Raw genomic sequence first — 13524 nt, 5'->3', positions numbered from 1 at the left:
AGTTGGGAGTTGAAGACAAGGCTCTCTCTCCCACAGGATAGAGTGCTCCCTTGAATGGCCAGGTCTGAGCATTAACTTCAAGGCCAGAGGCCACCAAGTGGAAACAGGGCCCCACAATTGGAATGAAGACTAGAACCCAGGCTCTGTATAATAAACCCAGGCATGGCACTACTGGGAAGGGACAGATCTGGTGAGGGGTCAGGGGCCTCTCCAAAGGGGAAGTATGGTAAGTGGTAATGAACCAGGATTCCCAGAGCCGGTCATCTTCCCCCAGCCATAGCGGCCCCGGCCCTGGCCCCGGCCCCGACCCGGGAAGCGCCTCACGTTGCACATCTCTCGAACGATGGCCTTCTCCTTCTCGCTCAGGTCTTCCTCACAGCTGTCCTGAAGCTGCCGGTCAAGGTTCTCGTGTACTTCTAGAACCTGAGGAAACAAATGTCACAGCCTCAAGAGACAGGTGGATGCCAACAAGGAGCCACTAAAGGAACCAGGGAGGCTGGACAGGGACTTCAGGTGGTCTTCCTTCACGAGCCACAAAAGGATGTGACAGCCCGTACCCAGCCTTGCGGGACATGGCAGTTTCTGCTAGCACCCAATAAGACTGAGTACCCATGCACATGTGTGGGTGACAACCGTGATATACATACAGAAAGACAGGAGAACCCTGAAGTGCTGCTGTGTTTAGGTATGCAAGCCCACTCCAGACACTAGAGTCTCCTGAAACCTGCCTGCTTGTACCTAGAGGCACAAGGTTAGCCTGGACCTCCGCTTCTAGCCTCACTCCCACCCCAGGCCTCTCTCTGGCCTTAGGAGAATGCTTGTCAGTCTCCCCAGCTGCAACACCTCGGGCTGAGCAGACAATTGACACACTCATGACCACATCCAGTGTAAGTCCCATGGTGCTCCAGGCAACCGTGTGCCCCCAGCCACCAAGAGACACAGTCCCTCACTCCCACTAAGTGCCCTGAGCTTGGAGATAAAGCACTTGTAGAGAAAGGCGCCATGATCCCACAGTCCTACTGTGTGCTCAGGAGGGGCAAGCAGTGTATTTTACCTTCATGGCATGCACAACAGCCTCGGGCTTCTGTCCTGCAGAACTGTAGACAGTGGGAGGGGGTGAGGGCAGCTCAGGTACAGGGCAGGCTGGGCCCTGTGGAAAGAATGGCACATGTGAGCCCCCTGGTTGGGTCCCAGATGCCTGTCACTGGGGTAAATGCCAGTTTGGGTTACATAGAACCAACACCCAGACAAGAGACAGGGGCGGGGGGCTGGAAGGACGAGGGTGGAGAAGAGGCGTGGGTGAGAGCTGAGCATCCTGGAGCTGACCTTTGCCTGGCTAGTCCCATGCTTCCTGGACACACCTATTCTGCAGATTGTATGGTGGCTTACAGAGCCAAAAGTGTGTGGGGGAAACTCTGTATGGGGGGGGGGGGAAGAATCCTGTATGTGGGGGTGAAAGACCCTGTATGTGGAGGGAGAAGACCCTGAATGTGGGGAAAGACACTGTATATGTGTGTGGGGGGTGAAGACCCTGTTATGTGGAGGGAGGAGATCCTGTATGTGGGGGGAAGACCCTGTATGTGGAGAGAAAACCCTGTATGTGGGGGGAAGACCCTGTATGTTGGGGGGAAGACCCTGTATGTGGGGGGGAAGATCCTGTATGTGGGGGGGAAGATCCTGTATGTGGGGGGAAGACCCTGTGTGTGGAAGGAGAAGACCCTGTATATAGGGGAGAGAAGACCCTGTATATGGGGAGAAGACCCTGTATGTTGGGAGAAGACTGTATATGGGGAGAAAACCCTGTATGTTGGGGGGAAGACCCTGTATGTGGGGGGAAGATCCTGTGTGTGGAAGGAGAAGACCCTGTATATAGGGGAGAGAAGACCCTGTATGTGGGGGTTAGACCCTGTATGTGTGGGGGAGACCCTCTATATGGGGAGAAGGCCCTGTATGTTGGAGGGAAGACCCTGTATATAGGGGCGGGCAGTGGGGGTAGGCCATGCATGATGTTCTTCAGATGAGGCATTGCTATTTCAAGAGAGCCAGACAAAGATTCACATTACTCAGCCAGTTGAGGAAGGGCCAGGCTCAAACCTCCCTGTCCAAGTTCAAAGCCCACCCATTCCCCCCAAGTTCTGCTCCCAGTCCTTGCCCTTGACCCAGTCCTTGCCCCGAGTGGTGAATTGGCCACTGTCCACATGTTCAAAGGTAAGAGTAGAAGACAGATCAGTCTGGGCCAGGAGGGGCCTCAGAAAGCTGGCTGCTAGAGTACTTGGCCCAGCCTCCCTCCAGCTTCCCTCCCTCCCTGCTGGTCCTGAGCAAGGTCAGAGCTTCTGCCTTGGGCAATAAGAAAACTCCAAGAGGTGCCCCAGGAGCAAGTGGGGAGGGAGTGTTCTACAACCAGAGCACTAGACGGCTTTACCCTAGCCCCTGGGGATCCAGAGCACTGGACGGCTGTACCCTGGCAGCTGGGGATCCACAGCACTAGACGGCTGTACCTGACGCCTGGGGATCCAGAGTACTAGACAGCTGTACCCTGGCCCTTGGGGATCCACAGCACTGGACGGCTGTACCTGATGCCTGGGGATCCAGAGTACTAGACAGCTGTACCCTGGCCCCTGGGGATCCAGAGCACTAGACGGCTGTACCCTGGCACCTGGGGATCCACAGCACTAGACGGCTGTACCCTGGCACCTGGGGATCAGGTTCAAAACAAAGCTACTCACTCTGCAAGACACGAACCCTAAAGATTCCTCCCAACAATCAGAGAAGCTGAGAAAAGAGGACTGAATCTTGTCCAGCCATGGCCATCATACAAGCCCAGTAGCGGCCTTGAGGTTGTCCTTATGCCCAGAGTCTTCCACTGACGCCTGTCCACTGAGTCCATTTTCCTCGGGCCACCTGGCATAGATGATCCCTAGGGCCTCACAGGCTGATCTGCTCCTGTTTCACCAACTGGTTCCAGAACAGGCATGGGGTCTCTGCCCCAAAAAGGCTCAGAATCTAGGAAAGTCAGCGTTGGACACGGTCCCTTTAACTGACACTTGATTCATGCCTTAGCCTGCTCTGAGCCTGTTTCCTCCCTTGGATAAGAGAAAGGGTCCTATGTCCCAGGAAGCATACAAAACCCTGGAAAATGCCCAGTGGGTGTATCTCGAACTCTAGTCCAGGCTGCCTGACTGGTAAATAGGAAAACAAACAGGGAAAGGGAGTAAGTAGGTTGGGGATGTATTACCCACAGAACTGCAGCCCAAGATAGGCTGGACTAGAGCAGAGTTCACACTTCCCCCACTGGCCAGCAGAGGGTGCCAGCCAAATGAATAAAAAGAGGTCTGGTCCCAGCACCTCGTCCTAGGTGGATACTGCCACCCTGTCCCAGGGACAACCATAAATCCTAGTTCACGCTGATGCCACCAGCGTCCATCCTCATCTGTACCTGTTTCTAACTGACTGCTATGGGCCCCTCCAGGAAGCAGCTGCAAAAGAAATGCAGGAGACAGGTGGACAGATTGCTGCGCAGTCCAGCCCTCCTGGCTCAACTCACCCAAGCAGCGGGCATTGGAGAGGGCAGGACATGGGGCTCTGAAAAGGGTAATGGCCATTGCTCAACATTTAAAGACTGACTAAGAGTGACTAATGCATTGGGGTTAGCATCATGCGGGCCCTCCAAGGCCTCCCCATCACCAAGCACCTGCACTGGGCAGATCAATCCCGAGTGATAAAACAAACCCCTCTCACAGATGAGGATGTGAGCTTGCCAGAGTCAGTTGGTGTACGTGAACCTGGCACATGGGTCTCTGCCACCCCAGAGTTGGTACTGAAAGTGTAGAGACCAGCTTTTCCCAAGACACCTGTCCAAGCCTGACTGCTCCTGTCAGGAAGCTGGGATTACAAACCACCTCCTCCCTAGGCTGGCAGTCTTTTTACCTGGGGACTTTTAGGGTTTGACCTTGTTGCCCTGTTGAGCCCTATGCACCTTAAAGAGACTGACCCCAGGACAGAGGAGGCAGCGACCCAACAGTGCCAGCGCTGAGGGTCAAGGTGGCCAATCAGGCCCACAGCCTTGAGCTCTGAGCCTTCAGTAGCTCCAGTAACTGCTATGGCTGGCATCCACAGGGCCTTCCACCCTAAAGGCCTGCCTGTCACCTCAGCTCCCCCTGCCCTCTGCTCCTTGGATCACTATCCTAAACAAAGATGATCTGAAGGTCTTAAGTTCATAGAGCCCATGGAACAGAGATATCCGCCGATCCACAACACCACACTGACCCCTGACCTCCAGGCCCATTTGGACACCAGTATGCCTTTGACCAAGAGGTCCTGTAATCCACTAGAGCCCCAGAAGGCCCACTTCCTCTCCCCAGGGCTATATGACAGCCCCCCTTGTGGGGTGAGACACAGAATCCCCCCCACCCATGGCCTCCACCACGAGGCCTTCTAGAACCTTCTCTCACTCCACTAGACTTCTGTCAGCGCTGCTGAAGCCTGGGGCGTGTGTGTCCTCTAGAGGCTGTGAGAAGTGGGCTGTCACCTGGAAGGCTGGCCCATCACCAGAGCCAGCGCTGCACTTCACAGGTGCAGGCGGTCTGAAGACCGTTCAGCATCACTGAGTGCGCTGAGTCCCTCATCATGAAGCAATTAGAGCGTCGTTTGGCCATGGGGCTCCTGGATGAATATTTGGATTATCTGCAGTCAGTGGGCTTGGCAGCCCGCACAATGTCAACAGGTGGAGAAGGCAGCCAGGCTTCGACAGAGAAACTACAGTGGATGGTTGCTGGCAGTAGCATGAGCCCTCTTGTGCCAGCGCTGTGACCCACCGAGGCCAAGGCCAACCTTGCTGGTCATCATAGGGGAAGACAGGGCAGGGACGGGATCTACACACTGCCTGGAGTCCCTCTAGATGTCCATACTGGAAGAGCCTGGCACGCAGGCGTGAAGTGTGTGACCAGCCACAGGGACTCAGCAAGGTGGGGGTCCTCACTGTCCCACGGAGCAGGTAAGAATGGCAACTCCAAGGCATCCCATAACCCTCTCTGCAGTCACACAGGGGTGACAGACATGCCTGCCCACAGTGTGACCCATAAATGGTTGGTCACTTACTGAGAGCTGGCATCCGAGGCAGGTCAGAGCCCAGGTAATCATGCAGCAGATAATCCTGTAGGCCTGTGGTGGTCTCAGGGCAGAGCCCATCAACTTAAGAGGCTTCATCCCTCAGCTCCAAAGCCGAGGTATGGACCCCAACCCTAAATCTCAGGCCAGCAGGCTTCCTCTCTCTGCTACAAACTCACACAGTGTTGGGCCAGACAGCGCCTGCCATGGCCATCAGACACTGCCCTTAAAATCTAGCGATATCACCTACCCAAGGGTGCACTTCTCTCCTCCTCACTGGCTCCCCATAAGGTTCTAAGGATGCAGGAGCCCAGAGTCCCTGCCCCAGGAGGGTGGAGAGTAAGAAAGGTCACTCGGGGGCTGGCAGTCCAAGCCCAGGCTTTTGCCCATGGCTGTCCTAGACATGACTGGGGCTTAGCCACACAAGGGCCACTCCAAGCAATTGTAAGAGTTCTGGATCAGGGACACTTACGTTCTGCAGGACTTCCTGGTAGGAGGGAGGCAGGGATGAAAGCTGGGATTCTGAGTGGTATGGAGAGAAACCTTTCCGCAGAGTCCGGAACTCTCCAGAGCCTGCCTGCTGCAAGGGAAGGGGAGGCAGAGTCAGATCCAGGGATGGTGGAGGGGTCAAGGCCCTCCATGCCAAGACCTTGTCCTGACCCAGGCCCTGCTCTTAGTAAGCATGTCGTCCTCTGTACAGTGACCTGTCTGCTCAAGCACCCCCTCCTGGATACCTTAACACAACTCACAGGCTGCCTCCACCATCAGTTAGACAACCCCCTCTCCCACTCATCCCAAAGTAGGCCTGGGTGTTGGCCCTCTGAATCCACAGGAACCAGTGCACACCAGTGCCTGAAAGGGCAATGGGAAGAAGGAGGGAGGATGGGCACACACGTGTGCTGACCTAAGGTAGCTCCCCACAAGTCAGGCTAGTGACCCAAGACCAGGAGACAGAGTCCCTAAGGGCCAGGGAAACCTCATAGCTGACAAGGTTTGGTCCAGACTGTCTGCCTTCTAGGTCCAGCCCCACAGAAGACAGCCTTCCTTCCTTCCTTCCTAAGCCACCAAGACTTCAAAGGAGAGGAGGGAGCAGATAAAAACTGCAGAGGAATGTCCATAAATCAGCAGGCTGCTGAGTTCCCCAAACAAACCAGAAAGGGAGGAAGCCAAGCTGGCTGACAGGAAGGGACAGCAGCCATATAAAAGGGGTCCCTCCTCCCACCCAGCAGCCTGCTCATCCAGCCTGGGAGGGATCCCCACATTCCACTGCTGGCCTCCTGCCAGTCACAGGGCCTAGCCCCCATTTCTCAGACCTCCCACCGTCTGACTGCCAGAGCTGCTAGCCTTTGCCACCTACAGGTGGAAACAAGGAAAGCTCAAAGACAGAAGTGTCCAGACCACCAGACAAAAAGTTGGGATAATCACTCCCCCACTGTATCACCCCCAACCTGGAGAGCCCAGAGTCCAGTCAAAAGAAGTCTGTCAACTGGGCAACAGGGGGTATACGGGGATTTGTTGGGCCAGGGAGCAGGGGCAGAGGGTTGGGCTGTTTCCTCAGCCTTGGGTATGACCCAAATTCACGAGAAGCCTCCTGAGGTAACACCACATGGCTGTTACAATAGGCATGGCCCCAGCAGCAGCATCTGCAAAGAGGTCTCCCAAAAGACCTTGTAAAAGCAGAACTGTGGTACCCGGGCCGTGGACTTGCGGAGGCCAGCCCAGGGCATTAGAGACCACAAGGGCCAGATCTAGAGCAGTGCCCTGAGACTAGGTCTCAAGAAAAGAGACTGGACCCAAAGTACCCGGTACTCCTTAACCCCACCATGAGTGACCCCCTTCCATGGCCACCATGCCTCCCTATGGGGTTACCCCAGCTCCATTCAAAACCATAAACAAGACCACAGCCAGCTCTCTATGACCACAAAACACTCTCCAGCAGAGAACACCTTCGAAGTTCTCATGAGCTCTGAATGCCCACACATAAAAAACACCCATGGGTCCTCCTCACAGGACCTGCCTGCTGAGGCTGTTCTGTGGAGACATGAAAACAGCCCTGCCACCTTTCCACCTTTATTTGCTGGACAAAATAAAGACAAAGGCAGGTTGCCAGCCAGTAGAGAACACAGTGACATCCCACTTGGCCACAGACCCAGGAACGGCAACCGATTGTAGCCTGGGCTCTTTTCCGCCAGCCCAGGATCAGGATGGCAGGACCTGCCCTGTCCTGTCCTGACCCACACACAGGGTTATGCCTGGGCTGGGCCTTCTTGCCCACAGCTTCTCTGGCCCTCAATCCGAGGCTCCTAGGCAGTCAAGCACTGTAAAGTACTAAGGTTTCCTCCCCTCCGACCCCCCATTCCCCACAGCTTCCTGGGTAATTTCCTTGGGTAGGGTGGGGGTTTCCAATTAGCAGCACACAACTCCCCACCCCTACTTTGGGTGAGCATCTATAAATATTTGCATGTGCGCAAGACTTTATTAGCAAGCCACAGAGCCAGGCAGGAAAACGCACACACAATCTCTCATTAAGGGGCAATGTGACCAATGACGCATCAAATGAGTAACCACGGCCGCACTTAACTCCAAATTAAAAACACTGCTAGTTGCCGCCTAGATCCCTGGGCAGAATGAAATTCCTGTTTTCATCTCAGAGGGGAGGCGGGGGCTGCAGCCGCCTTGGGGTGCACGGCATTTGCCATGGTTGAACTAAAGGCCTTCCAGGAAGTCGCTTGCCCTGACATCCTAGCGGGTAGAGGGGAGGCTGAATCTCCCTGAGCCTTCTCAGGACTACAGGAAGACTCACAAGTCCCCTGCAGTTGGAGCAGCTAACTCTATGCCCCTCCCTCTTTTCTGAGCATACAAGGCCAGCATGCCCCCTTTTGCCCTACTCCTAAGACTTCTGAGGGGCAGCATGAGAATTCTGAACTAGGAGCGAGGAGACCCAGGAGGCTGCAGGGTTCCTTTGCACTGCGACCTCAGAGTGGAAGGCAGTTCTGGCTTCTTACCCAACAACATCACCTAAAGCCACCTCTCAGGGCCTGGGAAAGCCTTGCCATGTAACCTCTGGCTACCCCACTGCACCCAACTGGGCCTTGATACTCCCAGGCTCCAGTGCCTTCCTAGTCCCAGGAATCTCTGCATGTAGAGCCTTTGGGAAGTGAGCCCCACTAGGGTCGTGCTGGAGAAACCCTGGCAAGCATTGTCGGCGGGGGGTGGGGGGGTGGGGGGGGTGGGTGTAGAGACAAGGAGGCTGCCAATCCCATGGCCCATCCTCCCAAGATTCCTTGCTGGAGAAGGCGAGTGGCCAGAGGCTGTACAGGGACCCCCCCCCTTCCGGGGCTGTGCTGGAGGGAACATGGCTCACATCTCCCTACTCCAAAATTTCATTCCCTAAGATGTACCATCTCTAGGCAGCACTCGTGTGTTCACAAGGCACTTGGAGAGGACAGACCAAGAAGGAGGCATGACACCATGCCACATGGATGCAGCCAGGCCTGGAGTGGAATCCTGAAGGCCCGGAGTCTCTTGCTGATCCAAGAACAACCAGGAAAAGAGCTACAGGACCCACCAAGGACCTAGAGCCCACGCCTGGTGTGCAAGTCTGCTGTGCAAGCCTGGTGTGCAAGCCTGCTGTGCAGCTGCTGTGCGAAGCTGGGCTTTTCATAGGGCATGGGGTCCCCTGCAGACGCCTCATTCCCTAGCAGCCTCCAGGACACTGAACACGTCCTGGAGAACTTGAGCACACAGTGAAACACGGCCAGAACCCAGGGTGGCTCCCTTGAAGGGGCCACTTTTCACTGCAGCTGAGAAAGACCCTGCTTCTATCTTGGAGGTGGGAGAAGGCCACTGCTCCAGGCATTATCACTCTCCCTGCCAGGGCTGAGTGCAGGACTGGAGAGGAGACCTACCCAGGTCCTCCAGGCTATGGGTGGGGCTCCACGGGGAGCTCAGGTACCACTTTGTACTCTCCTAGTCCCACCCACCCAAGGGCCTGCCTCCCAGGTCTGATGACCTTCCTCTATAGTCTTTGGCGTAAGGAGGAAGATTGTGGGATTGGTCACCAAAGCGTAATTAGTGACCTGGGTAATCTGAATAATACACTTGGAGCCTCAGCAGCCTGCAAGTGTCACTCCACCTAGGGAAACAAACAGCTCACCATCTCACTGGCCGGGCTGGAAACAGAGGGAGGACTAACTGCAGGCCAGGACTAACTGCAGGCCGCAGAGGGAGGACAGCGGGGCAGGCAGAGGGAGGACAGCAGGGCAAGCAGAGGGAGGACTTCAGGGGTAGGCAGAGGGAGGACTGCAGGGCAGGCAGAACACAGGCCTCTAGGAAGCTGTTATCCTACCAGGGCAGCCAGGGCCACAGACTGACCTGGGCTCAGTGGGCCTAATCCACAGCAAAACCTACCATAATCCAGGTTGTTACTTGTGTTGGGTGGAATTCCCAATGTGGGAGCTCACAGGGAGAGGAAGGAAATAAGAGCAGTCTCCAAGGACAACTGGCCTCTGCCAGAGCCTACGGGCACTTCAGGGCATGCATCGCACCAGTCCGGCCACTCAGACCCCATAGAGGAGAGCAGGAGGATTTGGGGGGCCGATATAAATGGCACTCCATTGCAGATGTCAGTTGATGTAGAACCTGGACACTTTGTAATGGCCTGGCTGACATGGCCAGGCAGCCCCAGGCCCAGGGCCTGGCATGTAGTCACATTGCTACTGATCAGTGGTTCTCAACTGGTATGACTGCCCCTGAGGACATCTGGAGAAGTCTGATATCTTTGGTTGCCACAACTTTGTGGTGAGTACAAGCCAGGGTGGCTTCTAAACCTCCAACAATGAGCAGGACCATCTCCATAACAAAGAGCCACCAGGCCCATGTGTCCACAGAACCGGAACTTGGACCAGAGTAGTGCAAGGCCTCCCGGACAGGAACTGTGGGGCAGGCAGCTCAGAACTGAGGGAAGGAGACAGGGGCAAAGTCACTGAAGGCCTAAAAGCTCGGGAAAGAGGTCTTCCAGGGAGTCTCCCACAAAGCTGCTCACATAGGCTCAAAGAACCAAATATTATGTACAGTCCCAGCCCGGTGTCGATGGGCTGAGATTTGACCCGTGACCTTTACCTCCGGGGTAGCCACAACTGTGTTGACCAGACCTTTGCTCCCCCATTCACTGGCGTAGCCTCCTCCAGCCCTGCACTTCAAGTGTCCTGCTGCAGAACTGGGATGGTGATGGGGTGGTGTCAGAAGAAGGAGTGGGGGGAGGTCAGGAGAAGGATATGATATTCCCACCAGCACACAGGCTCAGGACATCCAATGACAGGCCAGTGAGAAAGGCTGGCCAAGGGATACCACTGCAGGACTCACTGTTACACGGCAAAGCAGGAGCTGATGCTAGCTCAGAAGGGGCAGGTGTAAAAAGAATCTCCAGGGAGGACTAGGACATTCTGGAGGCGGTTGGCGCCCAGGGAAAGGATGAATGTGGAGAGGAGACACAGCAGACACAGCACACAGCACTTAGCAGCCCTCCTGCCCCTCAGAGCCACTGCAAACCCTTCTCCCCCAGCAGCTCTACCTGGAGCCGGCTTCTCTGGCGGCCATAGGGGCGGGGCAGCTGGAAGGAAAGAAAACAGCATCACCCTGCCAGTCTATGCCATCTGCCCAGTCCCTTCCCGGGACAGGGACTGACTAAAGCCGTAAGCTCTTAGCTGTGCCAGGTAGTTTTAACAAACGCAGGGCCAGAATAGAGGATGCTAAAAACCCACTCGATGTTTGAGACAAGGGTGAGCATGGTCCCATCCTAAAGCTCAAATACCCTTCCGAGGGAAAGCAGCCTCTTCAGGGCCTAAGGGCATCCCCAAAGCCCCAGTCAGTTCTGAGAGGCCGGTGGGAGACACCCAGAAATGCCAACTGGATCAGCTTTCTTTGAGCAGTGGCTTTGGCTGGGGGCCCTTAGCATTGGCACTAGATCAGGTAGAAAAGTCACTGCACCCAGCTGACTCCACCTCCCCTACCCCCAAGTCAATTTCATACTCCACATCCCACTGTCAGACCAGGCAGAGGGACCAGCCAGACCATGGGGCCTGTGACAGAGTGGCTCCCTCGCCCCGCCCCGCCCAGGGACTATCACACCCTTCCAGGTCCTCTGTTGGTTCACTGAGATGAGAAAGAGATGGGCTGGAGGAGGTGGGGGAGGGGACATCTGGAGGGATGCAGACTGAGTGTGAAAAGCCCACCATAGATGGGTGTGAACCAACTCCCTGGGCCACAGCTTGCTATACATTCCCTGCAGCCAGGCAGGGACTCACAAGGCTGTAGAGTGGCTCCCAACATGGCTCTCACTACCAGCTGGCCCACATCTGTGTTTTCCACAACTGCCTTTTAACTCTCTGAGTGACACAGGTGGCAGGTAAATCCGTGGCCTTGTTTCACAGATAAGGAAACTGAGGCAGAGAGGTTACACCAGCTGCCCAGTGCCCTCCGACAGATAGGTGGCACTAGTTAGCCGTCTTTAGGTTCTGTTCAGCATGACTCCAGGTAGATGCTCCCTAAGCCTTCACTGCTGAAGCACAGAGCAAAATGCTTGGACCCTCACCGGGCCACGTGGATGCCCTGCCCTTCTGCTAGACAACGAGGTCCCTAGCAAGGAGCAGCCAGAAAGACTCAGGTCCTTGCTAAACAGCATCTCAAGTCCTCCAGAGCCATGGCACTGCACTGCTCAGGCAGGAGGCAAAATGCCAGCCCAGACATCACGGGGGCACACCAGAAGTACCCCGAGATCCGTGAGAAGTCAGTGCACCACAGCAGACGCCAGCCAGCTAAACTGCCACCATAGAAAGGCAGCAAGAAGCTGGGTGGGGTGGAGGCATGCTTTTAGCCCAGCACTTGGGAGGCAGAGGCAGACGGATCTCTGTGAGTTTGAGGCTAGCCTGGTCTCCAGAGAGAGTTCCAGGACAACTAGGATTGTTACACATAGAAACCCTGCCTCAAAAAACAAAAAAACAAAAAAACAAAAACAAAAACAAAAAAAAAGCAATGGCTTTAGAGGGACACATGATGGGGCAGCCCCACTCTCCTCAGGAATGTGAGAACAAAAACCGTGAGGCTTCAACAAAGGTTTCGGATGGTGGTAGATGGTTCCTAACCAAAGGCCTCTTCCAAACCCAGAAAAGGACAACAGGTAACACTTCATGCAGGGTCGGGTAGAGGTTATCAGTCATGACAACACAGCTGGGGACACTTGGGATAATGAAAAGGCGGAGAGATAAGGCCCACCCACCCAGGAGTGCTTCCAGAGCCACACCAGGCACTGTTTGGTGTCACCATCTTTCCTGACTCACAGGGAGGAAACTAAGGCACAAAAGACAAGAGTTTTGTCTGAAGCCACAGGTTAACAATGGGACAGAAATGGCTTGAACTCAGATCCACCCAGTGCTCAGACCCACTTCCTGATGGTTCACAGGAGGCAAATGCCACACAATGTGTCAAACTGCCCCTCCACTCATGTGGTTAAGTCCTAACCTCCCTGCCCTAACCTTAGGATAGCACCCCTTTTGAGGTGGAGGTCTTCATAGGGGTGAACAGGTTAAAGTAAGGTCATTAGGGTGAGCCCTCATCCAAAGTGAATGGTGTCCTTGTGAAAGAACAATTAAGTCAAAGACAGAAAAGTATGAGGAACATGGGGAGACAAGTCAGCAACAAGCCGAGGGAGGGCTCAGGAGAACCAGCCCTGTTAGCACCCTGATCTTCAACGGTCAGCGTCTTAGACAAAGCTTGGTAGCCTGTGCTACCCCCAACTCCGGCCCTGGTATGTGGAACTCAGCAGTCCAAGACACTTCACTGGGCCTCCATGCCAGAAACACTCCCTCATCCAGGCTTCACTTTCTCTACCTGTGTCTGGTACAAATCACGGGCTGCACTTAGCAGCCCCGTGGTCCCTGGCACTGTGTGGGAGAGCGTGGAGGTTTTGGAATAGAGGAGGGCAAGGGTGCTTCCCGGCCATATGGCTGAACCACAGCCTCCCTCCACAGCCCCAGCGGCAGCTGCAGCCACAGTGGGCCCTCTGGCCTCAGTGAGAGAACACCAGGGTCGCTTGCTCTTTTGTGAGCCTGGCTTCTTGGCGGGTCTGGAGGCTTCATTTATCAGCCCAGCAGGGGGCTAACCGGAGGCCCCAGCTTCAATTACCGCTGCCCCCACCCCAGGTCCCGGCTGGGTACAGAGGATCTGCAGCAAGAATAATGTGCATGGTGCCTGGGATGAATCATCTCGGAGGAAGCAGCTGTGTTGATGAAATTTTGAAGCCGACACGAGAAAGAAAATATGAACTGCACTACGGTAATTTAGCCTGTGAACACCCTGGCACATTTTTAATTAAAGCTATTTCAGAGTTAAATAGAGGCTGTGGGGGAGGGGTGGGAGAAG

The 13524-nt window shown here is 55.2% G+C and overlaps 1 protein-coding gene across 1 annotated transcript in view; it reads right to left on the bottom strand.

The window, feature by feature from the left end:
* Ccdc85c (coiled-coil domain containing 85C) overlaps positions 1–13524 on the bottom strand; it is a 72288-nt gene that overhangs the window by 3157 nt on the left and 55607 nt on the right. Inside the window, exons 3-5 of the mRNA XM_038337893.1 lie at positions 5579–5686; positions 1055–1150; positions 325–423 (exon numbers count right to left, since the gene is read on the bottom strand). Coding sequence (XP_038193821.1) covers positions 325–423; positions 1055–1150; positions 5579–5686 — 303 coding nt within the window. The remainder of the gene's footprint in view (positions 1–324; positions 424–1054; positions 1151–5578; positions 5687–13524) is intronic.

The sequence above is a fragment of the Arvicola amphibius genome, chromosome 7, assembly GCF_903992535.2.
Source record: "Arvicola amphibius chromosome 7, mArvAmp1.2, whole genome shotgun sequence".
In the NCBI taxonomy this organism is placed as follows: domain Eukaryota; kingdom Metazoa; phylum Chordata; class Mammalia; order Rodentia; family Cricetidae; genus Arvicola; species Arvicola amphibius.
This window is presented reverse-complemented; position numbering and strand designations above follow the sequence as displayed.